The 25,111-nt window shown below is 35.8% G+C and overlaps 2 protein-coding genes and 1 pseudogene across 2 annotated transcripts; 2 read left to right on the forward strand and 1 right to left on the reverse strand.

The window, feature by feature from the left end:
- Positions 1-771: 771 nt before the first annotated feature.
- LOC132604629 (serine carboxypeptidase-like) lies at positions 772-5,704 on the forward strand. Its single transcript, XM_060318225.1, has 8 exons — positions 772-1,237; positions 1,483-1,651; positions 2,223-2,342; positions 2,467-2,610; positions 2,716-2,866; positions 2,961-3,049; positions 3,257-3,515; positions 5,297-5,704. Exons 1-8 carry the CDS (start codon positions 918-920, stop codon positions 5,542-5,544), a joined length of 1,500 nt encoding a protein of 499 aa, XP_060174208.1. The 5' UTR covers positions 772-917; the 3' UTR covers positions 5,545-5,704.
- A 2,118-nt stretch (positions 5,705-7,822) lies between these two features.
- Positions 7,823-14,944, forward strand: LOC132626209 (sister chromatid cohesion 1 protein 1). Its single transcript, XM_060340999.1, has 20 exons — positions 7,823-8,162; positions 9,594-9,662; positions 9,756-9,814; positions 9,883-9,927; positions 10,045-10,064; positions 10,206-10,282; positions 10,969-11,089; positions 11,532-11,601; positions 11,750-11,822; positions 11,960-12,069; positions 12,417-12,490; positions 12,587-12,748; positions 12,989-13,154; positions 13,235-13,308; positions 13,397-13,598; positions 13,691-13,769; positions 13,990-14,135; positions 14,228-14,312; positions 14,416-14,528; positions 14,636-14,944. Exons 1-20 carry the CDS (start codon positions 8,110-8,112, stop codon positions 14,716-14,718), a joined length of 1,881 nt encoding a protein of 626 aa, XP_060196982.1. The 5' UTR covers positions 7,823-8,109; the 3' UTR covers positions 14,719-14,944.
- Positions 14,945-15,312: 368 nt separating this feature from the next.
- On the reverse strand, positions 15,313-23,239 carry LOC132604639 (T-complex protein 1 subunit beta-like; annotated as a pseudogene).
- Positions 23,240-25,111: the final 1,872 nt, after the last annotated feature.

A 25,111-nucleotide genomic window follows, 5' to 3' on the forward strand; every position in this document is an offset into this window, starting at 1 on the left:
ATGCGTGATTAAGATTGATGTACAGTGTAAAGAATACACAAATTAGTGAAGCGCAACCCATTGTAATAAGTTAATTATTAATCTTCATTTTTATTATAAACTATAAGCATTTACTTATAATTGACTTCTAACTTCTAAGTAATTAACCTCATACTTCACGTATTTCAATTTGTACCACGCTTTTTTTTTAACGTTTCATTTGCCATTTTAATAAAATAAAGGTCCATAATATTTGTTATATTTCCTATGTGATTTGCGGGCTATTGCATTAGGAGTAGATTTACCCCTCACCCAAAATGCACCCAAAAGATAGCGGTCACGAGTTTCCTAATTTAAAAAAATATATATATATATATTTATCACTTTAAAAAGTAAGACTACATTAATTATTTTTTCCCAATTCCATCATTCCTATTACAAGAAGGCATATCTTCATCAATTATTCATTTAAAAGACGAGATTAGGATAATCTAGTCAAATGCCTTTATGAATAATGATGTAGTATTGAATAGTTTTTCTTAATGAATATCCAACACTTAATTTTTCTTAATGAATATCCAACACTTCACACCACAAATTAAAAGAACCAGAAAAAGTAACATATTATATAATCAATTTAATATCTTAAATTTTATATTCAGTCAAAATTAGGAAAAAGTATCATAAATTGTCTTTTGCACTACTATTTAAAATAAACAAAATAAAAAGAAAAAGAAGCATCCTTGCCTTCTTCACCTTTAGTTTGTCCATATTAGCGGCACTGTAATTTGGAAACAAACCGCCTGTTAATCTCCCCCCCACTTTTCTCTCTCACTCGTTACACACACCTACTAATGCCCATTTCACACTCATCTTCTCCCTTATAAATCTCAACTGCATATCAATCCATTTCTTCACTCCAAAAAACATAATCCAAAATGCCTTCTTATTTATCTCTTCTCTTTCTTTCTCTGCTTTTTCTATCTATCTCATCAAGTGTAAAGTCTAATGATGATAAGTTTTTCACTTCTTCTAAACCGAAATTCCCGATAACAATGGCGGAAAAGCTAATCAGACAACTTAATTTATTTCCTAAACATGAAATCAACAAGGCAATTGGGGACTCTGCAGCACCTATTGAACAGAGTCTTTTTGAAAAGAGATTGAATTTATCATATATTGGTGATTCTGGGGCAACTGTTCAAGACTTGGGTCATCATGCTGGTTATTATCGTCTTCCACACACTAAAGATGCAAGGTTTGAATTAAATTGTTCATTTTACTCAATAACATGAGTCATGGATATTGTTAATTAATGCTAAATAATCTGATTGAATTGGATTACATGTTCATTTTGATTTAAAAAAAAAAGAATCATGGGTGTTGTTAATTAATGCTGAATTATCTGTTTGAATTGGATTAAGTGTTCATTTTGATCAAAAAAACAATCATGGGTATTGTTAATTAATGCTAATTTTTTTTTTTTTTGAAATGTTGTTGCAGGATGTTTTATTTTTTCTTTGAATCGAGGAGCAGGAGGAATGATCCAGTAGTTATATGGCTAACAGGAGGACCGGGATGTAGCAGTGAATTGGCTGTGTTTTATGAAAATGGACCTTTCAAAATTGCAGACAACATGTCTCTTGTCTGGAATGATTTTGGTTGGGACAAGGTTGGTCCTTGTTTTCTTCCTTTTTTTTTTTCCCCCTTCTTCTTCTTTTTCCTTTTTTTTTTCTCTGTAATTTCTTTTTGTAAATTTGGAATCTTTACATAAATAGCTAGTTGGATTCACAGTTACTTTTCCTATGTATATGTATATTTCTGACTATTTTTTAAATAAACGGTTGAGTAGACAACTATTTAGGTAAATATCTCTTTAAAATTTACACAGTTAAATTTCAAAAACGTTGGTTAGATCTTTTGAAGATGGTAAAAGAATTCCCTCCAAGTTATTTTTTATTCAACCTTTCTCCATCACGCAAAGTACCTTTTCACCTACTAGCTTTTCTTTTTGACACTTGGTGTTCATTAGTTGTGACTTTTGGAATTTTAGAAATTCAAAAGTTGTTTGACGCTTATTGACATTAATGACTAGCTTCTCTTTGTTTACGTGGGACTAGTAATGGTAACATCAAACAGATTACACCTGTTATAAATGTTAAAATGCATTATTGGTGTATAGTAAACTGTTCTTTGTTAATTAGTTAAAGAATGATAACAGTAGTTAAATTGTAATTTGACAGGTCTCAAACCTTTTATATGTCGATCAACCAACTGGAACTGGTTTTAGTTATAGTTCAAATGATGATGACATTCGTCACGATGAAAGGGGCGTAAGCAATGATCTCTATGACTTCTTGCAGGTTCATTCGTATTTTTTTTTTTTACCCGCTCTTAAATCATTCAATTTTAATCAAGTTATATTAATGTTGAAGTAATTTAATCTTTTTCAAAATTCTAAATGGTCATTGTTTTGATGATATATAGGCCTTCTTCAAGGCACATCCTCAGTATGCAAAAAATGATTTCTATATTACTGGAGAATCATATGCTGGGCATTACATTCCTGCATTTGCTTCTCGGGTTCACCAAGGAAACAAAAACAAAGAAGGAATCTACGTAAATCTCAAGGTATTTTTACCTAATTGTCTCATTAATTATACCATCCCTTTTGCTCTTACCAGTGTAGTTTTTGTCTGAATTTCTTATCCTGCTAACTTAATTACATTTGTTCAGGGATTCGCCATTGGTAATGGACTCACTGATCCAGAAATCCAGTACAAAGCCTACACTGACTATGCTCTGGATATGAAATTGATCAAAAAATCTGATTACAATTCCATAGAGAAGTCATATCCAAGATGTCAACAGGCTATCAAGCTTTGTGGTAATTCATTTTGTTTATCCTCAATGTTCTTCCTTCTTTTCATATGGCAGCAGCTAGTCTTGACATTAGCTTTATTCTATGCAAATAATATCAGGAAAAGATAACGGAACTGCTTGCATGGCTGCATATCTTGTTTGTACAAGCATCTTCAACAAGATAATGGACCTCGCTGGTAATAAGAATGTAAGAGCAATTTCATTTTATCATTGAACTTTGACATGTTGTAGACTTGTAGCGGGTTACTTGTCTTATTTTCTAGATTACTAATTCACTTATTATGGAAGGTTACTTATAGTTATCTTTTAAGTGATCTGATAGTGTAAAAATTTGTTTACACTATCAATGTACAAAAGTTAAACTCATATGGATATTGTAATTTCCGAGCTGCAGTACTATGATGTGCGGAAGACATGTGAGGGTGATCTGTGCTATGACTTCTCCAAAATGGAAACTTTCCTGAATGATCAAAAAGTAAGACAGGCCCTTGGTGTTGGGGATATTGAATTTGTTTCGTGCAGTTCAGCAGTTTACCAGGCAATGCAATTGGACTGGATGAAGAATCTTGAAGTGGGCATTCCTTCACTTCTTGAAGATGGTATCAAGCTACTTGTATATGCAGGGGAATACGACCTTATCTGCAATTGGCTTGGTAAGCTTCATTCATCTCTCACCTATGGGTTAATTTCACATATGATCTGTAATTTATTATATGGAAGTCATGAAGCTACTTTGTAATGGAAAATAAACACAATTGTGCCTATTTATCACACAACAAGACATCGACATAATATCGAGAAAGCTCAGTACAGTACTGCCAAATGTATAAAATTGTCATGTAGTATAGTTACGGCAACAACTCTCCTTACATAATATGGACTTGAAACGACTTAAAAAATCAAAAAGTCCATTTTCTGACCAACTTTTAAAAAAAAAAGGAGCAATGATGTGTCACCCGGACATCGGATATTAGGTTGGGTCTAAAAATGATTCTTTTTTGTGGCGCCCACCACCAATTTTTTTTTATTTTTAGTTTTTAATTTTTTTTCTGAATTTTTTAAACCACCACATCCCTCCCACCCGCCCCGCGTGCAACCATAACACACCAACCCCCCCCTCCCCCCCCCCCCCCCCCCCCCCACTTCCAATTTTTTTTTTTGAAGTTTTAAATTTTCTTTTCTGGATTTTCTAAACCACCACATCCCTCCCCCACCCCCGCCCCCAAAATATTTCTTAAAAACAGTTTTAAAAGTTACTTTTTTCGGATTTTTACACCACCCACCCCCTCCAATAACCACACAAACTTTCAATTTTTATAATTTTTTAATAAAGATAAAATTAAATAGGAAGTAGAAAATTCGGGAGGGGGTAAGGGTGTGTGCGGGGGTGGGGGGGGTGTATAATCAAAAAAGAAAACTTTTCAAAACTTTTAAAAAAAAAAAAATTTGGTGGGGTGGGTGGGGTGAAAAAATTAAAAAAACAATTTTTTTTTAAGAAAAAAAAATTGGGGGTGGGTGGGTGGTGCGGGGGGGGGGGGGGGGTGTGATTATGTAGAAACCCAAAAGATTTTTTTTTTTTAAATAATAATTTGCGGGGGAGGGGGGTGCGGCGTGGAGGGAGTGGTTGGGGGGTGGGGTGGTGCATGGTTGCGGAAGTGGTTGGGTTTGGTAGTTGGGGGTAGGGGAGGGGCAGGGGGAGGGGGGAGGGATGTGGTTGTGTAGAAACCCAAAAGAAAATTTTAAAAAAAAATTAGGGGGTGCGTGGTGGTGGGGGTGGGTGCGGTGTTTGGGGGAGTGGTGCATGGGCTGTGGGAGTGGTTAGGGGTGGGGCGGTGCATGGTTGAGGAAGTGGTTGGGGTTTGGTAGTTGGGGGTAGGGGGTGGCTGGTGCAAAAAACCCAAAAAAAAAAATTCAAAACTTTTTTTTCAAAGCAAAATTAATTTTTTTGGGGGGTGGGGTGGGGCAAGGGGTGGTGCGGTGGAGGTGGGGGTGGGGGTGGGTTGGGTGGTTGGTGGAATGCATTGGGAACTTGTTTTCCCTACTTTTATTAGGGAAGTCATTTTCCCCATTTTCAAGGAACTTGTTTTCCTAAAAAAAAATGTTTTCCAAATTTTTTGACCAAACGAACCTGACAAAATTGAAAAAAAAAATCCGGAAAATGTTCCTCCATACGGAACACACCCAGAATATAAATAATTTCAGTACTGTTTGTTTTTGTTATATATAAGCATAATTGAGTTATTTTCCTGTCTCACAAATTATTTTTATGATTTTGGTGCAATAAATTGGTAGTTGAAAGATAATGCACGAAGACGACCCGTGACCCAACAAAACTAGTACTACAATTTTGACCAGGAATATTTCTCAGGTTCTTTATAGTAGTCAATTTAAAGCTATCAATTGGCAATTAAACTCTCATTCTTCCAATGGACAGGGAATTCAAGATGGGTGCATGCAATGAAATGGTCGGGGCAAAACGATTTTGGAAAAGCCACATCAGGTTCTTTTGCAATAGATGGCGTAGAGAAAGGAGTTCAAAAGAATCATGGGCCTTTAACTTTCCTCAAGGTTCATGATGCAGGCCACATGGTACCAATGGATCAGCCCAAGGCAGCCTTAGAAATGCTTCAAAGGTGGATGCAAAATAAATTGTCTAAAGAAGGTCATCTTGCTCCTATGTGAACTACTTCAAACATAAGAGACACAAACATTACTGAGACAGAATTATAAAAAAAGAAGTCCAATTTCATATATGTTTCAAGAAAATTATAGTAACCATGTAAATCACAGTTTCGTGTTAACTCTACAATTTATTAATGAAATGGTTTTTCTTTGAGGAGAATTAACTTTCTGAAAAACCTATACCAAACAAGTTGTTGAATCGAAGTAGTCCGTTATACCTCTATCTGCGAGCAACAGAGGGGATTTGATTAGCATTATACTGATGCGATGAAAAAGACTGATTCAAATGAGATATGCCTTGCCTGCCTTAAGATTTAAAACTTGTCGTCTACTTTCTTCAAAAAGGCTTGTGTTCTATGAACACCCCCTACTAGATGATTTATTGTCATGTTTTTGCCTCTAATGCGGGATAACACAGGGTCAAACCAAGCCCTCATCCACCTAAATGGTTTTTTTTTTTTTTTGGTTAAACTAAATGGAACTTCATTGTCCTGCTTTCTAACTTAACTTTCTAATCATTCCACTCTCATCAATCGATGGTAGTATCAGGGATTCGTAATCCAGTGACCGAGCTTTGGTGCCTAGCATTAAATAGTTCTATAACCACACCAAACTAACCCTTGAAATGCGTTATCTCTACCAAACATTATACGTAGGAACAGACCCTTACTAAGTTATCAATATCCAAGTGAGTAAAATCATGTCTAACATTTTAGATGTGGAATTTGTCTACATTTGGACAAGTTACGATCATTTGTAGGGTCGTTTTCTAACATTGTTTTGGGGAAAGAAAGTGACATATATATAAATATGATTTAGCGATAGTTTGGTAATTTCAGTGTGCAGATATTACATAAAACACACATTAATTACTAGCAACGCCAAGAGATGGCTTACCATACATCTTAGAACTGAAAATGTCACCCGATATATGCCACATTTAAAGCATATAAGTTAAGAGTGATTTGAAGTTGATATTCTTGGACTAATTATTGGTCCATAACCTTACTGGCGATTCTAAGTTTCTTTCCTTTTTTCCCTTGATCTGCTCGAGATGCATGAAGTTTGACGAGTTGAAATTAGGGATGAGTCAAATTAGAGTATTGGACTAAGCTCGTAACGGATCCATAAAAAAATCAAATTGAAAAACGGCTTGCTTATTGTCCCAACTTGGTAATCCAATCGTCGTTTTTAGGGAAAGGGTAAAAATACCATCTATTATATCAAAAGTTTTAATTTTATTCTCCATTATATTTAGGGCTATTCATACTTTACTATTAAGAAATCGTCTCATATTAACCGTTGACACTAATTGAGCTCCAATTTAAATTATAATGGAAAGTAATTTAAATTGATAAATTTGGACATTATTCCTAAATATGTTGACACGCGAAATTCATCTAATTCATGTGAAACATCATTAACATTAAAGATAAACACGAGAGGATTTATTACTAATAAATAAGAATGATTCACTACTAATAACAGGGTTGGAATGACTTCAAAGTGTAACCGAGGATAGATTTCAAATATCTCTTTGGACATTTTCCCTTATTTGTATGAGCAATGGCTTTCGCATGCTTCGATTTTACCAAGCACTTAATATTTTCATGGTCGTGTTAAGTGGATTCTTTTATGATTTGGTGTAAATATAATCACTTACTCTGTTAACAATTAAGTTGAACAAGAGCACAGGGACGCGTGGACGAATGGTAGCACAGAGATTTCATCACTTGAGCTGTGACTTGAGTTCATGATCATTCTTCTGTTGGGCCCACAAGAGGATCTGCAAAATGCAAATGCAAATGCAATCGTATCTGTTGTATCTGTTATATACTGTTACGCAGACGCACAAGCACAGAACACACGCTTTTAGAGCTCCAAGTTGAACTGTAATGAAAGTTAATTGTAAACCAAAATGAAAAGTAAAGAGATAAATTTAATCAGTTTTTCTAAGTATTTTTCACATGAAGTTCACCTAGTTTATATATAACTCTTCAACATTAAAGACAAATACAAGATCATTTGCTAAAAAAAAAAAAAAAGAAAGATATAGATGGTTTCGAGGCATAACCGATTATAAAGGATAACATTTGGACATTTTCGTTTTTCTATTCATGAAATATGGCTTTCTTTTGCTGTAGTTTTAACATTTTCCATGGTCAAGTTAATTAACTGGGTTCTTTTATGATTTGGTGTAATTACTTACTCTGTCAACATTAACAATTAAGTGAAGTCTTGAGAAGAGCACAGGAACACGTGGAAGCCATCCACCAACGATAGCATAGAAATTGCATGAGTTGAAGCTGTGACTCAAGTTCAACATTCATTCTTCAATAGGGGTGGGACCCACACTAGGCTCTGCAAAATGCAAATGAAATCGTTTCTGTTATGGCGGGTATACACTACTATAGGCAGAATGCTCACACGCTTTTTAGCTTGCTCATCACTTTGCTTGTGATCTCTCTCTCTCTATCTCTCTCCACCTATATATACAACACCTTCTTCACTTCAAATTCTCTGCAATTTCAGTGCTGAAATCTCCTTCTCTGCAACGACGACAATATGTTCTACTCTCATCAACTCCTTGCTCGCAAAGCTCCTCTTGGCCAAATATGGTGAAAATTGTTAATTGCTACTTGTTATTTCGATGTTTTTTTTCCTTCCTAAAATCGTTAAATTCATATGCATAAGCTACATATTTTGAATTTCTGTTGTTTTGCTTCCATTAAGCTCCGCTCGCCAAATATGGTGAAAATTGTCATTGCTACTTGTTATTTCCCTTTTTTCCTTTCTAAATTGCTAGATTTTCGTTTGCTTTTTTTTTTTTTTTTTTTTTTGGACTTTTGTATCTAGTGTTATTCAGTACTCTGGTGCTCGTTCATACGATTTTTCGGAATGAAGTTGCAGTTGAGTTAAATGTTAAGTTGTCACAGTTCAAATTGGATCTATTAGTATTCGGAAAATGCTTAAAATCAAATTGTTTACGTATGAATTTAAAGATCCAGCGTCTTGCTTACGAAGCTCTGCCTGGTCAAATGTGGTGAAAATTGTCGATTGCTACTTGTTATTTCGAATTTTTCATTTCTAAATCAGTTAAATTCATCTAGATAAGCTACATGTTTCTGTGATTGTACTTGCATATATTGCAATTCCTGTACTATATTTTCGTTTCCTTCTTGCTAGTAAAGCTCCCCTTGGCCAAATATGGTGAAAATTGCTAATTGCTATTTGTGATTTCGATTTTTCCTCTCTAAATTCGTTAAGTTCATATATATATATAAGCTACATTTTTTGAATTGCTGTTGTTTTGCTTCCATATATTTCAATTCCTGTGCTAGATTCTCGTTTCCTTCCTTGCTCACTGTCTAATGATATTTACTATCTGAACTCTGAAGCTCCGCTTGGCCAAATATGGTGAAAAATTTCAATAGCTGCTTCTGATTTCGATTTTTTCCTTTCTAAATTAGTTAAATTCATTTAATAAGCTACGTGTTTTGAGTTTTTGTGACTTTGCTTCCATCTATTGCAATTCCTGTGTGCTAATTCTTAGTTTCCTTCTTTGATCGCTGTTTAATGATATTCAGTATTATCTGAAGCTCCTTAACATGAAGTTCAGTTGAGTTTATGTTAAGTTGTCACAGTTCGAATTGGATCTGTTTCTGTTCGAAAAATGCTTAAATTCAAATTGTTTATGAATTTAATGATCTTGTTTCTTGCTCGCGAAGCTCCGCCCTGACAATATATGGTGAATATTTTCAATTGCTACTTGTCATTTCAATTTTTTCCTTTCTAAATTCGTTAAGTTCATAATAGATAAGCTATTTTTTGAGTTTCTGTGTTTTACTTCCATATATTGTAATCCCTATAGTGGATCTTCTTTTCTTCTTTTACACTCCGTTTATTCAGTATTCTCCGAAGCTATTTCATACATGATTTTTTGTAATCTGAAGTTCCACTTGAGTTATATGCTGAGCTGCTACAATTCAAATTTTCTTCGAAGAATGGTTAAGTTCATATTGTTTATGATATTTTTCTTTGCTGTGAAGGATGGCAGCAACTCTGCACTCAAAACTCAATAGAAAAAAGCTTAGTAAACTCAATATTATTAAGATCTGGTGAGGTGTTTTCTTCCATTACTACATTGAACTCCACTTTATTCCTCATTGATTTTGAGTACTAATAATCTTAAATTATTTCTTTTATCACAGCGAACAAATCTTAAATCCATCAGTCCCAATGGCTCTGAGACTCTCTGGAATTCTCATGGGTAATGTTTTTTTTTTTCAATTTTGTTACTGAATTTCTCGAGAGATTTAATTGGCACTTCTATCTCAGGTGGAGTAGTCATTGTTTACGAACGCAAAGTGAAACTCCTTTATGGTATGAATTACCATGACATTTTTATTTGAATTTCACGTCAATTTCTTCGAATTTTATGTCTAATTTCCCTTCCTTATTGCTTCAACTTTTTAATTTTTGTTGTTTTGTTTAATGCAGAGGATGTGACTCGTCTCATGGTAGTAACATTGGTCTTCGATCCCCAATCAGCTTAATCTCTTTCTTTACTCTGTTTTAAGTTATATTCGGGATTTCTTTGTTGTTTAACAGGTGATGGCTTTGATGATTAAGTAATACTATATAAGTTTGGTATTTTTCAGGTGCAAATAAATGAAGCTTGGAAGGTGAAAGCAGCTAGTGATCCTACGTTGCTTCCCAAGGGTAAATCGCAAGCCAAGTGAGTAACTCATCTCCACTTCCACGTCACAGTATTTTCCCGAGACACAGATTGTAATGCCGAATTTTAGCACCTATCTAATAGTCTCAGTTATCTCGATAGTGCTTCAGTAGATTTAACAACTAAAATATGAACTAGCACCAATTAAGTGAATTATTAACTCGATTTAGCATGGTTTGTTTCACGTGTGTAAGAATAGTATGGAATAGGTGTATTAGTATGTTGAGATTAATAATGCTAGGATTAGTTATGCTGGCATTATTTTTTCTCGATTGTTTGGTTTCTTGTATTAATTGAATATGGTGTATTAGAATAAGAATAGTACTGGTAGTGTTATTCCCATGGTTTACTTGTATAAGAATTGTACTGAATAGTGTATAACTAATACATGTATTAATACATTGGTTGAAAACACTACCAAACAAGGGATTAAAGAATACCAAAGCTAATACCAGTATTATTTTCTCTAATCCCCCTACCAAACGACCCCTGAAGTCTGCGTCAGTTTCATCAATGGATTGTTTAAGGCCAGCGTATGCTATGAGTCCTTCATACCACAGGACTTTGGTACTTAAAAATAATGTAGTTTAGTGATGAATTGGTAGTAAAAGTTACATTATGATTTCTTGTGTTGTTTTTCCTAAGGTTGATACTTGACTTTTAATTCTTCATCTCAATCCCTGCAGGCATGCAGCTGTTACTCTGCCGGATTACCGGGAGGATGAACTCCCCGAGATTGAACAGACACTCCGAAATACGGACACTGTCACAATGATGGATTTCGAACAAACCTCCTATTTCGCGATGGTAAATTATGAAATGCACAGTTGAAACAAAAGTTGTTAAGTATTAGGATGCAGATAAAAAAACCTACGCAGAAATGCAGAATGCATCTTTTTGTTGGAAGGTGGAACTGGTCTAGTTAGAATATTGAGCTTGCATTAGATTATCGAATAAGTTGTATTTCATTGCTCAGTAATGAATCAATAGAAAGTTAACAATGATAAAGTGGTTTGATTTCCCTATGCATTCTTTTGGTTACTCTATATGTTTTGCACTTTGTTATCTCAACTCTTGAGTTGTTTAGTCTTTTGGAGAGACTATCTATGAGTTGTTTGGGTTTTAACAATGTTCATGACCTTGTTGAGCAAGCAATCTTACCTGATGCCGAGTACATAGTGAAAATAAGATCATCAATAGTAATTTCTACATAAGAGTGCAGCTAAACTCGCGGATGTTCAATGTGCAGAGACTAGATAATGAAAACCTCTATGATAAACCCAATGCACAGGAGGAACCAGCCAAGGACCTGCATCAAGGTATACCTAGATCCCAACTATCAGCATAGATTATGCTAATTTCATCACAACAGTAGAATATATAACTATATCCTTGCAAATGCTACTTTTATTTTCAGCTTTCTCTTGTTGTGCCTATTTTTAAACAACCCTGAAACCCTTGTTGCAGTTGATGCAGATAATATCACCCTGGCTGAACACATGGAATCCAATCATACAGATATGTTTAATCATTTTGAGAGGTATCATGATGAACAGTTAAAAGGATCTGTGTTTAAAACTTTCACCTAAGTTTAAAACTAATTTTCCTCATTTTTAGCTGCAAAGCTTTTCTTCTACTATCCTCCTATTAATTTTTAAAGCATGAATTACTCCACAGGTTTGATATTGAAGGGGATGAAGAAACACAAATGAATTTTACCCAGCCAGAGGACGCCCAAATCCCAAGTACTCCTGTGCCATCTCCACCTAAAGAACAAGCCCATCAACGTAAGAATGTGTTACTAGATTTTCCTTAACAGAAAAGTACTATCTTCTGCTTTAGATAAATGAAGTTTTTTGAGATGTAACTAGTAGATGGACTAAAGATGATTCACTCAGTGCTTTAAGAGACTTTTCTGATAGACATTTAGACCATGGCTGCGAATCATGCTTACCTACTATCAGATCAGCTAATATACCTGCACTGCCTGGTTGCTTATCTTTGAACTTTCAGTTTACATGTGTAGTTCCTTCAAGAACAAAGCACTATTGGATTGAGATCGTAAAAGTTTTTAGATTACCTTGGTAATTACTTAATTTGCTAATTGATTGAATAGAGACAAATTTTGTTGCAGCTGATGAGATCCCTGACAGATATCCAGAGGACCAAGTGAAGCAGAAATCTGATGAAGCTGAAGAAGTTTTTGAGGTAGAAAATCCACAAGCAATCAAGTTGGAAAATAATGTAACAAAAAACCTTCAGTATTAATCTACCTTAATCTAATGTCTTAACATGATTTTGTAGCAGCGGCAGGACCAAAAAAGGCCAAAACCAACTCGACAAAGAGCAAGAAAGGCCGCAGGTCTTACAATTGATCATGAACAAACTATTATTGCTGGTGACATCTATCAATCTTGGCTTCAGAGTGCTTCAGATATTGCATCCAGAACAAGGAAAAAGAGAAAGGTACTCCCATACCTCCCAACTCCCAAGTCCAGATCTTCCCCATCTCAATTTTTTCCATTCTACACACCATGAGCAATTAAATTTGACTATGGGTCTTATCCTACGGACAAAATCTTCCATCAATGGCTAGTGTTTGTAAATCCTAAGAATAATAGTAAGTGTATCTCCTTGGAAGGTACCCTTAACTAAACTAAGATGCAGTATCATTTATTAGTAACCTTAAGTTCCTGCTCTGTGCAGACTTTGAGTGTCATATCTTCTATGAAGATAGCCAGACTCATGGAGGTGCCTCCTATTGCATTACTAGAAGGGTTGCTCACAAATGGAAATAAGGAAGTTCACTATCCAGCACCACTCCTAAAATTGTGGATGAGAAATACCCAACCTCCGCATGATTCACCTTCTGGTCTGGTTTTTCATCCATGGTGTTAGATTGTTATTAGTTGCAAAAACTATAAACAGATGGTAACTCTATTTGACATGCAGGAAAAACCTCTTCACCTAATCCTCCTGAACCATCCTATACATCTCCAGGTGAAAGGATGAATAATGTGGAACCTGTCAGATATGTAAGGAACTTATGATTCTCAGCTAGTTTTAAACAAAAATCACCTTTATTTGTTTCTGATTGAGCATTTGAATGTGAAGCCTTTCGAAGATTTCCAAGGCGGTGGGGGTTCCCCATCAGTAGGTATCTCCATAGAGAAACAAAGGGCAAATCTCAACAATAATGTGATTCCACCTGAAATTCTCATGGAGGACCTCAGAACCAATCTTATAAACATGGGACTGCATCCAACAGAGGCTAATGGAGTGGAAAAAACTGATCGCATGGCTACACCTGGCTCTGGTATATCAAATTTATATATGAATATCCCAATCCTGATTGGTTATTGAGTGATTTGTTAAGGTGGTATAACTAATACTTTTGTGAATCTATAGGTGATGAGCCTAGATCCATTCCAAGCTCAGGATCTGATCATGGTTACCTATCACAGAACTCTGTAACCAATTCAAGCCGGTTAGTACTACAAGCAGATGTATATTGAGCGGATATTTGTCTAAAGACGAACCATTTGAATCATACATACATAAACAGAAGGAAATAAGGGATATCATGGGTCTCCGTACCATAAAAAACTTTAAATCTTTGCTCTTCTTCTTCCTCTTATTTTAAATTACGAAGCTTTCGCCATATATGCAACATCTGGTTACATTGATCGAGATTGTTAAATCTTCAGATCCAACAAGAAAAGACCCCATTCTTCACACAGTGGCAATGGCCTGCACCCAGTAGCAGAAGAGAACCCATGGCACGATCCCACTCCAAATTTCAAGTTGACTAGGCTATCTGAGCTATCTGAAAAAGGCTTTACACAAGACAACGGTTTGTGAATAGTCAATAACTTTCCCATTTTAGTTCTGGTTATTTTCTTTAATGTGGTTTGGTTTGTCAACCTCCCTTAATACTTTTTGCAGAGATGTTGATGGAAACCGGACCAACACAAACCCAACACCCATTCGTTACTCAACCTCTTGACGTGATGACTGACTCTATCAGGATGTAAAGCCTTTTCCATTAATTCCTACAACTTCCTCCAGTTTCAGCATGTATCATCTGAGTTATTGATTCTTTATATTATATTATAATACATTGATACCTACAGGCAGCTGAAGAGTCATTTTGACACTCCTGGATCGGCCGAAGCAGAATGTTTGAATGAACTAACACTTGGGATGACAAAGAAACAAGCAGCATGCCTCTTCTATCAGACTTGTGGTATGCATATTCGATTCTTTTACTCTGCATTGCAGCACCGAGAAACTTCATAGTTTTCAGCTTTTCTCATTAAAGAAACTAAAGTTTGCTCCATTCTATGTTTACAGTTCTGGCCACTAGAGACTTTGTAAAAGTTGAACAGGAAGTGCCATATGGAGACATTCTCATTTCCAGAGGTGCAAAGATGTGACCACTGATAAATCAAGTACATGCTAAGCCCTCACAAGTCTTATAGGTTCATCTATTGTTATTGCTGATGCAAAATTTTTGTTTGATTAAGGTATTAGAGAGTTCAAGAGCAGGTTTACACAGCTCAAAGTATTAGGACAATTTTTTCATTGCTAAGCTATCTAGTGTTTAATGCTATTCTTGTAGTTATCTCCAAGAGAATATAGACCGAATATGATTTGGTTCATTTGGAATCGGTAATTGCTAGTTTTTTGTATTAGTATTTGGTGACAGGTATCAAACAACTGTAAAAATGAGTAAAGCCTATTCATATCTCTTTGTCGCAACAAGGTTATAGTCCAAGTATCAACAGAGAGTTCACCGTTAAAAAAATGACATGGTCGTAACGAGCCAGTTGGAACTTTTTTCAAAAAAATGTATGAAGTCAATGTTGAAGCTAAAAAAAATAACTTAATTAAAGCATTCCAACAGAGAGACATAGAAGTCCACTGAACTTCCAGTGAGACGAGATATCAAAAGATTTCACGAAGTCAATTGACAACATTTCTGCAATGTTATCAACTTTCTTTTCTTTTGCTTCTGTAAAAAAATGTCATCATGCTGCAATAATACTATGGATTAACTCATACAATACATTGTTGGTTTAGAAGTGACGTCTCATAATCTATTCATATGAATAAAACATGTAATGCAGTAAGAGCTATCTAGTTCACAACATGTCCAGTTATAGGCAAATCTAGATCAAACACTTTTTTACTAACTCCCAACAAAAACAGAAACATAACACGCACGTTTCTTCAAAACTCCCCCGCAGTGTGTATACTGGCATGACTAAGAACAATATTCAACAGTTTGGCTCATCTACAGTAACCTGAAATCTTAACCACGAGATTGGATATAAACATCTCAACAGATTAGACACATCCGATCTAGGTTTACATTCTATCTTCCCTCCTCCTTGGGGCGCATGTGATGCTTTTCATCAACCCTTAGGATCATCTCAACAGCCTCGGTTGCCAGTGGCGGATCCAGGATTTTCACTCAGGGTGTTCGGAAAAATAATTGGACCTAAATATACATTGTAATATATGTTCAGGGTGTTCAAAAGTTAATATATGTACATGAACACAGAAAATTTACCCTAAATATATACTATAATTTTTTGTCCAGGGTGTTCGGGTGAACACCCTGGCCTCTTACTGCATCCGCCCCTGTCGGTTGCAGAGCGCAACATAGCCTGTTTGACTTTGAATGCCTCCGATATTCCTAGCTCTGCCATATCTCCAACCTGTCATAAAAGCCAGATAAGGATGACTAGATCTAGCAAAGTACTAACTCACAATAAGCAGCAAGAATTGATTATTTGGACGGGATTTGGATAGTCCTTGGAGAAAGGGAAATGGAGAGAAAGGAAAAGTTTCAGCATTCTTCCTTCACTTAGACTTGCTAAAAAAAAGAGTGACAAAATAAATGGAGTGGTCATTTCTCTTTTCTTGAAATAGAAGAGAAAAGACGGAGGACACTCAGGTATTGAGAACACTTATAAAACGCTAGCTGCTTTGTTTTACTGGAAAAATATGAAAGATGATATCACAAAATATGTTAAGGAGTGTGCAGTTTGTCATAAAAGTAAGTATGAAACAATTGCATCACCTGGATTGTTACAACCCTTCCCATTCCCACTGGAGCTTAGAGTAGTGTTAGTATGGATTTTGTATTAGGGCTTCCTAAGTCCAAAGGAAAATATACTATTTGAGTGGTAGTTGATAGACTGACAAAGTATGCTCATTTCTTTGTTATTGCTCACCCATATTCTGCCAAAGATATTGCCAAGCTGTTCATGGATAACATATTTAAGTTGCATGGTATGCCTGAGGAAATCATTAGTGATAGGGACCCCATCTTTACTAGTAAGTTGTGGCAAGAGATGTTTGCCATTCAAGGGGTTGCTCTGAATTTATCCACTGCTTACCATCCTCAGACTAAGGTGGTTAATAGATGTTTGGAAACATATTTACGGTGTTACTGTTCTGATTCACCTGCTGATTGGTCTCTATTTCTTGCTTCTGCTGAGTGGTGGTATACTACCACTTTCCACTCCTCTATTCATACAACACCCAATGAGGCCTTGTATGGCCAACCACCTCCTTTGCACTTGCCTTATTTGGCTGGTGAGTTTGTGGTGGAAGAGGTTGATGGGAGTCTCTTAACTAGGGAATTCAAATTGCAACTGTTGAAGTCTCATTTGGCAAGGGCACAACAAAGGATGACTGATCAAACTAATAAACACAGAACTGACAGGGAATTCAAAGTAGGTGATTGGGGTTATGTCAAAATTCAGCCATATAGGCAGAGCACTATGTCTCAACAACACTTCAGCAAGTTGTCTGCAAGGTACTATGGCCCTTATTTGGTTGAACATAAGGTGGGATTAGTTGCTTATAGACTTACCTTGCCTGCTGATTTGTTGATGCATCCCACCTTTTATGTGTCCATGTTGAAACCATGTCATGCTGTTCCTGATGTCATTGTTCATCCTCCAATTCTGGATATTGCTAGTCTATTTTGTCCCAACCCTCAGAAAGTTTTAGACAGGAGGCTGATTCAGAAGGGCAACAAGGCCATTGCTCAGCTCCTTATACAATGGGAACAGATGCCTGAGGATCAAGCTACTTAGGAGGATGCTCACACTCTCAGGATTAGATTCCCCACCTTCCTTCCTTGAGGATAAGGAAGATTTTTTTCCAGGGAGACTTGTTACAATACAGCTGTTATCCTATTCCTTTTATTATGTTTTGACCCCAGCTCTTTTATGATCGTATTTCCACTATTTGCACTTTTGGCAATAGTAGTTCTTTTAATTACAAGAAGGGACTAAGTTAGTTATGCCAGCTCAGCTTGTTGAGCCTGGCAACATCTCTATATTCCTACCTTACTGGTAGTGGAGGATTATGAAGTGAGAAGTAAAATTTCCTTTTTCTGCAAATTCTTTCCTTGCTTTCATTGTTTTTCCTATCTAGCAATTCGAATCCAGTTCTTAATTGCAACACCGAGCAAAAGAAAGAGAAGTTCTGTTTTTCTCCACTTTCTTCTCCATTATGGTCTTTATACTAAATTTTACTATCTTTCCACTAAATTTTACTATCTTTCCATTCCCTACTTCTAAACAAGAAACTTCAAAATGATGTCAGAATTTGGCACCAGAGACATTAACTGTTTCAGTATTAGATGTCTCAATCAAAACCCAAAAGAGTTCTTTTTGTTTTTATTATTAAAGAATGATTCAGTTAAACCCCGAGTGGATTAACCAACAAAAGAACATGTAAATGCAAAGACTAACACTCAAGCTGTCAAGCACAACAGATGAAATGAGTATCCCTTACCTGAAATCTGCTGAAAGAGGGGAGCATTTTTTTTTAATCATATTTAATACCAAAATGCATTCGTAGGGCACACCTTATATTTTCCTCATCAAATTGCACGATGTTAATCAGAAAACATTTAAACAGCGGTGCCTAATTATGAGGACCATATCTATTGAAAGCATGACACGGTGGCATATTCAGTTCAGGTAATGTCATCAGCGTTCCTGCTAGAGTCTGTTACCTGTGTTGCATTGACTTTGATGCAGAAAATCAAGGCATATTCAAGCAAGCTAAACAATTCAGAAAGCTGATTTTATGAACACAGTGTGTTCTGACCTCATCGCAAGATAGCATAATTAATTATCCCGACATTTTGAGTGGGTTTACTCACCTGTCCAGTGATGACATCTATCCCAACATTGCCTTCCTCATTTTGATGTTCTGCACGAAGCTGGGCAATCAGCTCAACACTGTGTCAACCAGCATTGTCAGCAATGATGGTCGGAATTGCCAAAAGTGCCCGAGAGAAAGACTCAATTGCATGAGATATTTAACCAGGAGTCTTTTTAGCCAGTTCATCCACTGCCTTTGCCATCACCATCTCGGGCCATCGGCCTCCAAGAAGATCCCTGCTGTCATTTATTGTCTGAGACAGTACACACAAGGCATCATGCAGAGATCCATCGACTTCATCCAGTACATAAGGGCTGCCACAAAAATAAGAGAAGGCGTTCATATGAAAACATAGCACAGAATCAAACAGATTTCACTTTCAAACCACTAAAGATGAGATTTTCATCAGCACATGTATGGGGCAGTGACCAAAGAGAATATGATTTTAACACACAACTTTACTAAACATTCACTTCCCAAGGACATGAGGGCTGCCAAAAGAATAAGTGAAGGCGTTCATATGAAAACATAACACATAATTAAATAGACTTCACTTTCAAACCACTAAAAATGATATTTTGATCAGCACATGCATGGGCCATCTCAGTGACCAAAGAGAATTTGATTTTAACAAACACCTTTACTAAATCTTCACTTCCCGAGGAACAAAAATCACTTGAGGCATTATAGTTAAACCCCAAATGGATTTCAAGTAGTTTACAACCTTTACGAAAATCAAACAGATACTAAGTAGAAGACAAAAATGATGCCATTCTTGAGACCCCTCACTTACCCCCTTCCTCCAAACAAATGGCAGTTGAAGACAAACAAAAAAGTTAAGACGCTAAAACATACCTTGCACCTATCAAGACAATTGTACACTCCTGACCCAGTTTGACCCCAAAAAAGTGGATCGACTTCTCCTCACCAATCATTATTTCTTCAATGAGTTTGCAATGGCCCAGCTTGACAGACTCTGGATTATCAAAGGTAGATGCAATCTCTGCACCAGCTGCCAAAGCCAGGCGCTCAATACCATCAAAAGCGGCATGTTCAATAGCAAGTATCCCTGCATCGGCAAATAGGTCCTCTGGGAAATTGTAAATCAGCTGTTAGTTAACAAAGCAGTTTGTTCCATGAGAGATCATCTTTTGCACCTTCGCTCTCATTTTATCTTTTTCAGCTGCTTCTGGCTCAGCAACCACGGCCATTGAATCAACTCGGACATGTGCACCATAGATTTTAACTTTATCGGTATCCATTGCTGTGTTTGCAACCAAGATCTTAGCATTTTCAATACGTTTTGGTTGGCGAACCCCAATTTTTTTATCCAAAATAAACCTGCAGAAAAGAAATGATTTATATTCCAAGGAATTTGATGAGGTAAAAGGAAAAAGCTCAAAAATCAAGAAGAGCCTAGCTTGGTAGTATTGGGACCAACAATTAAACTATAACAAGGAGGTAGGTAAAAAGGACTACAGAAAATATCCCTATCTAGAATCCTACAAAAGAGTTGTATGGCTGATTTTGAGACAAAGGTCAACTGAGCATTGTAACAGAAGGTCCAGCTAACCCTTTTTTTTTTTGTTTCTTTTTTTTTATGGAGCAATAGTTTGTTAAAGTTATGGGAGAAACCTTGTAACCTAGCAGTATACCAAAAAATAGAGGACCTAACCAACAATATGGTTCTCGACCAATGACCTCCGGTCATAAACCTCTACACTAATAGGAAGCTCATGGGTGCACCAAAAGCTATTTACAAATAAAAGACATGTCCCAAGCTGTACATAGTCGTACTCCACCCCTTCAAAAGCTCTCTTATTCCTTTCCCTCCAAAGTAACCACATAAGTTCCAACTGGCAAGGGAGCTACATTCTAAGGTCTACATCTCCTTCTGAATGCCAAGTTCTAGAGCTAACCCAAACATATTCCTTACATTTGTCAAGATGATAAACTTAGACAACAACTACTCTCACCAACTATACACAAAAGGTTTTGACAAACTCTTCAAAGATTTGCTCGATGCCAAGAAAGAACCTCCTAAGGAAAACATACTATTCACCAACTCCAAAGTACATACACAATGTAATAGGTAAACAAGCTTCATTCTCATTTCTTTAAGCAAATACTCTCTCCGTCCCAATTTATGTGTCATACTTTCTTTTTAGTCGGTCCCAAATAGAATGCCATACTTTCTTATATAGAAACTATTTGACTTTAGGCATATAATTTTACCCTTAATGAGATAATTTATAGCCATACAAATGTCTGTGACTTGTTTTAGACCACAAGTTTCAATAGTCTTTCTTTCTTAAACTCCCGCAATCAAATATCGACACATAAATTGGGACAGAGAGAGTAAGAGTTATCCAAGCACCTAGTGGGCACACCTTGACGGAAAGGTTCTTTTAGAGAAAAAGAGTACTGGTGCTCAAAACGACCTAGCGGGTCGTTACAGTATCAAACAACAATGCGACATCCTTTCAAGCAAACCTGAATGCTACATACTCTAAGAATGAGCTTACCGTTCCATTAGGTCCTAAGGTGGTATTAACCAAGTGAGCAATTGCCATTGGCCCCATGAAGGATGCCTAATATTAAAGGCAATCAATTCTTCCAGTAAAGAGGACAAAAAATAGTGTTTAGCTACATAATTCATGTTTTCTTTGGCAGAGAAGGTAGAAAGTTATAATAATTTTTTCATTACTATCTCCCACATTTTCATATTACATGGCGTATTTTACTGGGCAAATACTCAATCAAGTCCTATTATAAAAAGCTTCTGAATAGGTAGGAGGTTGTCTTTCCACATAGGTCAACTTGGATCACATAGGTATGATAAAGGTGTGTTTTTTCATTTGGTTAGCAGCTAGACAGCCGATCTTGATGGCTGAGAATCTGAGAAAGAGGAACTTTACTTAAGTCAACTGGTGTTTTATGTGCAAGGATCCGGGTGAAGATGTCGACCACCTCCTTATTCATTCTCCGATAGCATCGAGATTACGTTAAGAGACTTGTACATGGTTTGGTATTTTAGGTGATGGCAGGAACGGTGAAAGAGGTAATGGCCAGCTGAAGTTATGATAGTAGGAGAAAATGCAGGACAAGGAAGTCTGCGCCTCTAGTTCTTATGGGGGTTCTTTGGAGCGAAAGAAATAGAAGAGCTTTTTAGGGTAATCGAGATGAGTTATGTTCTGTTGAGTAGTACTTTATCCCTTTCTTTTGTGCATCCATAAGGTTCGTTTATGTATAGAAGATTGGGGGTCGTTCGTAGAAAACCATCTCTTTCTGTAGGTTTTCTACTTGTTGGTATTCTTCTTGAATAATACGGATATGTTTTTTGCTCAAACATTAAAATGAATTATTAATTTATAAAAAAGATGGTTGAAAATTCAGTTTGACAGAGTTAATAGCACATCGAACTTTAAACTTCAATAATATTAAGTTCTTGAAAGTTGAGAAAGTTTCCATAAAATAATACTATTTGTTAAATTGCAACAAACATTTTGTGGGAAAATGTGTCATATAAATTGGGATAGAAAGTACATGCAAGATAGCCTTTTCTAAACAACCAGCTATATTCATTTCCTACATGAGACTTACCATTCTAGCTCCCTCACCCTTTTATTCAGTAGCTTCATCTTTAAGAATCCTGTCAATCTGGAAAACTACAATGTAAGCTATAGTATCTACAAATTACAGGGAAAAGGAACAGAAGAAAAAATAACTCCACTGACATACCGCCATTAGAAAGAAGACTGAGATGTTGAGTTAAAACCAAAGGCTGAAGATTAACTAAAGCAATAAGCAGCATACTGTTATTAGAAAAATGGCAAGACATTAAGGTCCATGATGACAACTATAAACCCTGGAAATGTAAACCTTAATAGCACCATTTATAATGACAAAACATGAACGAAGTGAATCAAAAGAAATTTCAGCATACATGAACATGAAATAGCATTAGCTTTAGCATAAGGAAGAATGGTCATAACAGGGGAGTATAATTTTCAGTGGAAAGCACGACAGAACTAGTTTGCTCACAGCTTCAATATCAGAAAATACTTACAACGCAAATTATGAAGAGAAAGCATACTAATCAACCATGATTAGGTGCTAAAAATTAATGTAGAAAACATATTTGAAGCATCATGTTTCGACACAAACAAATGTAAGTATTTTCCTTAAACATCAGATCCGACAGAATTACCAACACTGATCCACACTCCATTATGTCAGAAATTACAGAATTCGTAACGAACAACAACTAAATGTTTTATAGTTGAACCCTAATTTCCTCCGGTGAAAGCATAGTAATCGACCCTGATTAGGTGATAAAAGTTTATTAATCTTATACCTAGTTGTCCACCTACGACAATCCTGAATTGGTAACGAACAGTGACTAAATTTGCTACATTAACTTGTTCCTTTAAAAGACAAAGCTAGGACTCAACACAATACAAACACACCTCAATTACTCCATATATGTATTAATCTCATCTCTTTCCATTACACTCAATTTTTTATCATAGTTTAATTATCTTTTACCTAGTTGTCCACCTACACAATACTTGTTGTTTATCCGACTCAAGATCCACCATACTTGTGAAACGCATGTAAAACAGAGTTCACGAAAAAGCGACAAGTGTAACTAGAGAGGGCGACGAACCTTCTAGAACAATGCTGAGAGTAGTGGAGAGATATGATCAGAAAAGGAAGAATCTGGAGGAAGGGGAAGGTTTGCGAAAATGGAGTTTGAATTGAAGGTTTAAATGGTCTGGACTGTGGACGGTATTTTATTAGTTTCCTGAGGGTATATTTGTCATAACAAGAAATATAGGCTTTCCTTTATGAAAATGGCTCGGGTGAACCTCTGTCCCTATCTTGTGCTGGTCTTTAACTTTTGTTTTTTCCGGAAATAAATTCATATTTTTGCATCATATTTCTTCCGTTTCAATTTATTTGTTTTACTGTCTTTTTTGTCAGTTTCAAAAAGAACGTATATTTTCTTTTTTGGCGACTTCTTAATTCCAACTTTCCACATGACATGTTTAATTCTATTCTCTCCGTCTATTTTTAGTTATCCTATATACTAAAATTACTTGTCCATTTTTATTTGTCCAGCTTGAAAAACTTCAAGAAATATTAGTGGCTACACAACATTTAAAATATTTTTGATCGATTACATTCATTACATGCCTTGGTCATAATTAGGGGTGATATAATGAATTTGTCATTCTATTTATGGCTCCTTAAGGGGTGTGCCAAGTCAATACAAGATAAGCCAAAATGAACGAAGGGAATACAAGACTAAAGGATATTTTGGTACATGTTCAAAAGTCTTCTATGCTTTTTTAAAATCCGTGTCAAGTTAAAACCAGACAAACAAAGTAAAATGAAGAGAGTAATAGAATTACGCCCCGCATGATGTTTGCCCTTAAAACCATGAAACTTATGCCCAACTAAGGAGAAAACGACATAAATGGTCCCTTATGAAGGTGGGTTCCAAATAGTCCTTTAACTATGTAATTAACAGTTTTGATCATTTAAGTTTGCCACAAGTTAACAATTTACGGATAAAATAGAGGGACACTATCAGAAAGTCAATAATTTTTTTACTTTTTAATTTTATTTTTCTCAAAAAATGAGCAGACGTCCGTCGGTTATTTTTGGGCAAAAATGCGGGAAAACTATTTTTGTTAAAAAAAAAACACTAAAATGGAAGTATTTAGTTTTATACATGAATTTTCAATAAAAATCAAGTCTAGTGGACTCCCTCAATTTTAACTGAGAGAAACCGTCGGTTTTTGCGTTCCAAGGAACTATTTTCACACATTATCAAGTGTGTTGGTTTTTCCTAGATTTTTTCCTATAACTGACGGTCGTCTATCGATTTTATCTTGTGGTATTTGGCCTTTTCTTTAGTAATGTGTACCTCTAAATGTCTCGCTTATGTTCCTTTTTTTTCATAGCTTCCGTCAAATCTAACAAACAGTTTTTTGATGAATATTTTGCCAGAAACTAAGAGTGTTAACTTTTGGCAAATTTAAAAGACCAAAACTATTAAGTGTATACTTAAGGGACCATTTTTATTAACTCATGGCAAACTTAAAGGACCAAAACTATTATGTGTATAGTTAAGGGACTATTTTTAACCTATCATCATAGTTAAGGAACAATTTATGTCGTTTCGTCCCAAACTAAGCATAGGTTCAATTGGCAAAGGTTAAAAATCAAAATTTGCACGGATTGCCCTTCATATGGACTGATCTTTAATCTCTCTCAAAGCGGTGGGCTTTAATTTTTTGTCCCTACTTCTCATTTAATGAAAATTTGTAGCCCAAAGTACCATTATTCGCGCGTTTACGAAACTGGAGATTCGTCTTTGAACCCTAGCAGAGTAAAAAAAAAAAAAAAAACAATGTCGCAAGGCAATATTTATGATAACTTCTGTAGTATCCTACAGAATTATGCCAGACAAGGGGTAATAGAAACTATGCCTTATGGCATAACTTCTACAAAGGGTAAAGTTATGCTTTATGTATAGAAACTATGCCTTAAGGTATAGTTCTGTAGAATAACTTAATTTCTACAGAAATATGGCTTGAGGCAAAATTTTATCCCAAAGAGGAATAA

This window comes from Lycium barbarum, chromosome 1 (genome assembly GCF_019175385.1).
Source record: "Lycium barbarum isolate Lr01 chromosome 1, ASM1917538v2, whole genome shotgun sequence".
Lineage (NCBI taxonomy): Eukaryota > Viridiplantae > Streptophyta > Magnoliopsida > Solanales > Solanaceae > Lycium > Lycium barbarum.

Bases quoted from the DNA above. Each gene is read 5' to 3' on its own strand.
- LOC132626209 (XM_060340999.1), top strand. From the start codon at position 8,110: ATGTTCTACTCTCATCAACTCCTTGCTCGCAAAGCTCCTCTTGGCCAA. The intron at 11,602-11,749 runs GTATACCTAGAT...CCCTTGTTGCAG, and splicing joins AGCCAAGGACCTGCATCAAG to TTGATGCAGATAATATCACC. The intron at 13,155-13,234 runs GTCTGGTTTTTC...TTTGACATGCAG, and splicing joins TCCGCATGATTCACCTTCTG to GAAAAACCTCTTCACCTAAT.
- LOC132604629 (XM_060318225.1), top strand. From the start codon at position 918: ATGCCTTCTTATTTATCTCTTCTCTTTCTTTCTCTGCTTTTTCTATCT. The intron at 2,611-2,715 runs GTATTTTTACCT...ACATTTGTTCAG, and splicing joins GAATCTACGTAAATCTCAAG to GGATTCGCCATTGGTAATGG. The intron at 3,516-5,296 runs GTAAGCTTCATT...TCCAATGGACAG, and splicing joins CCTTATCTGCAATTGGCTTG to GGAATTCAAGATGGGTGCAT.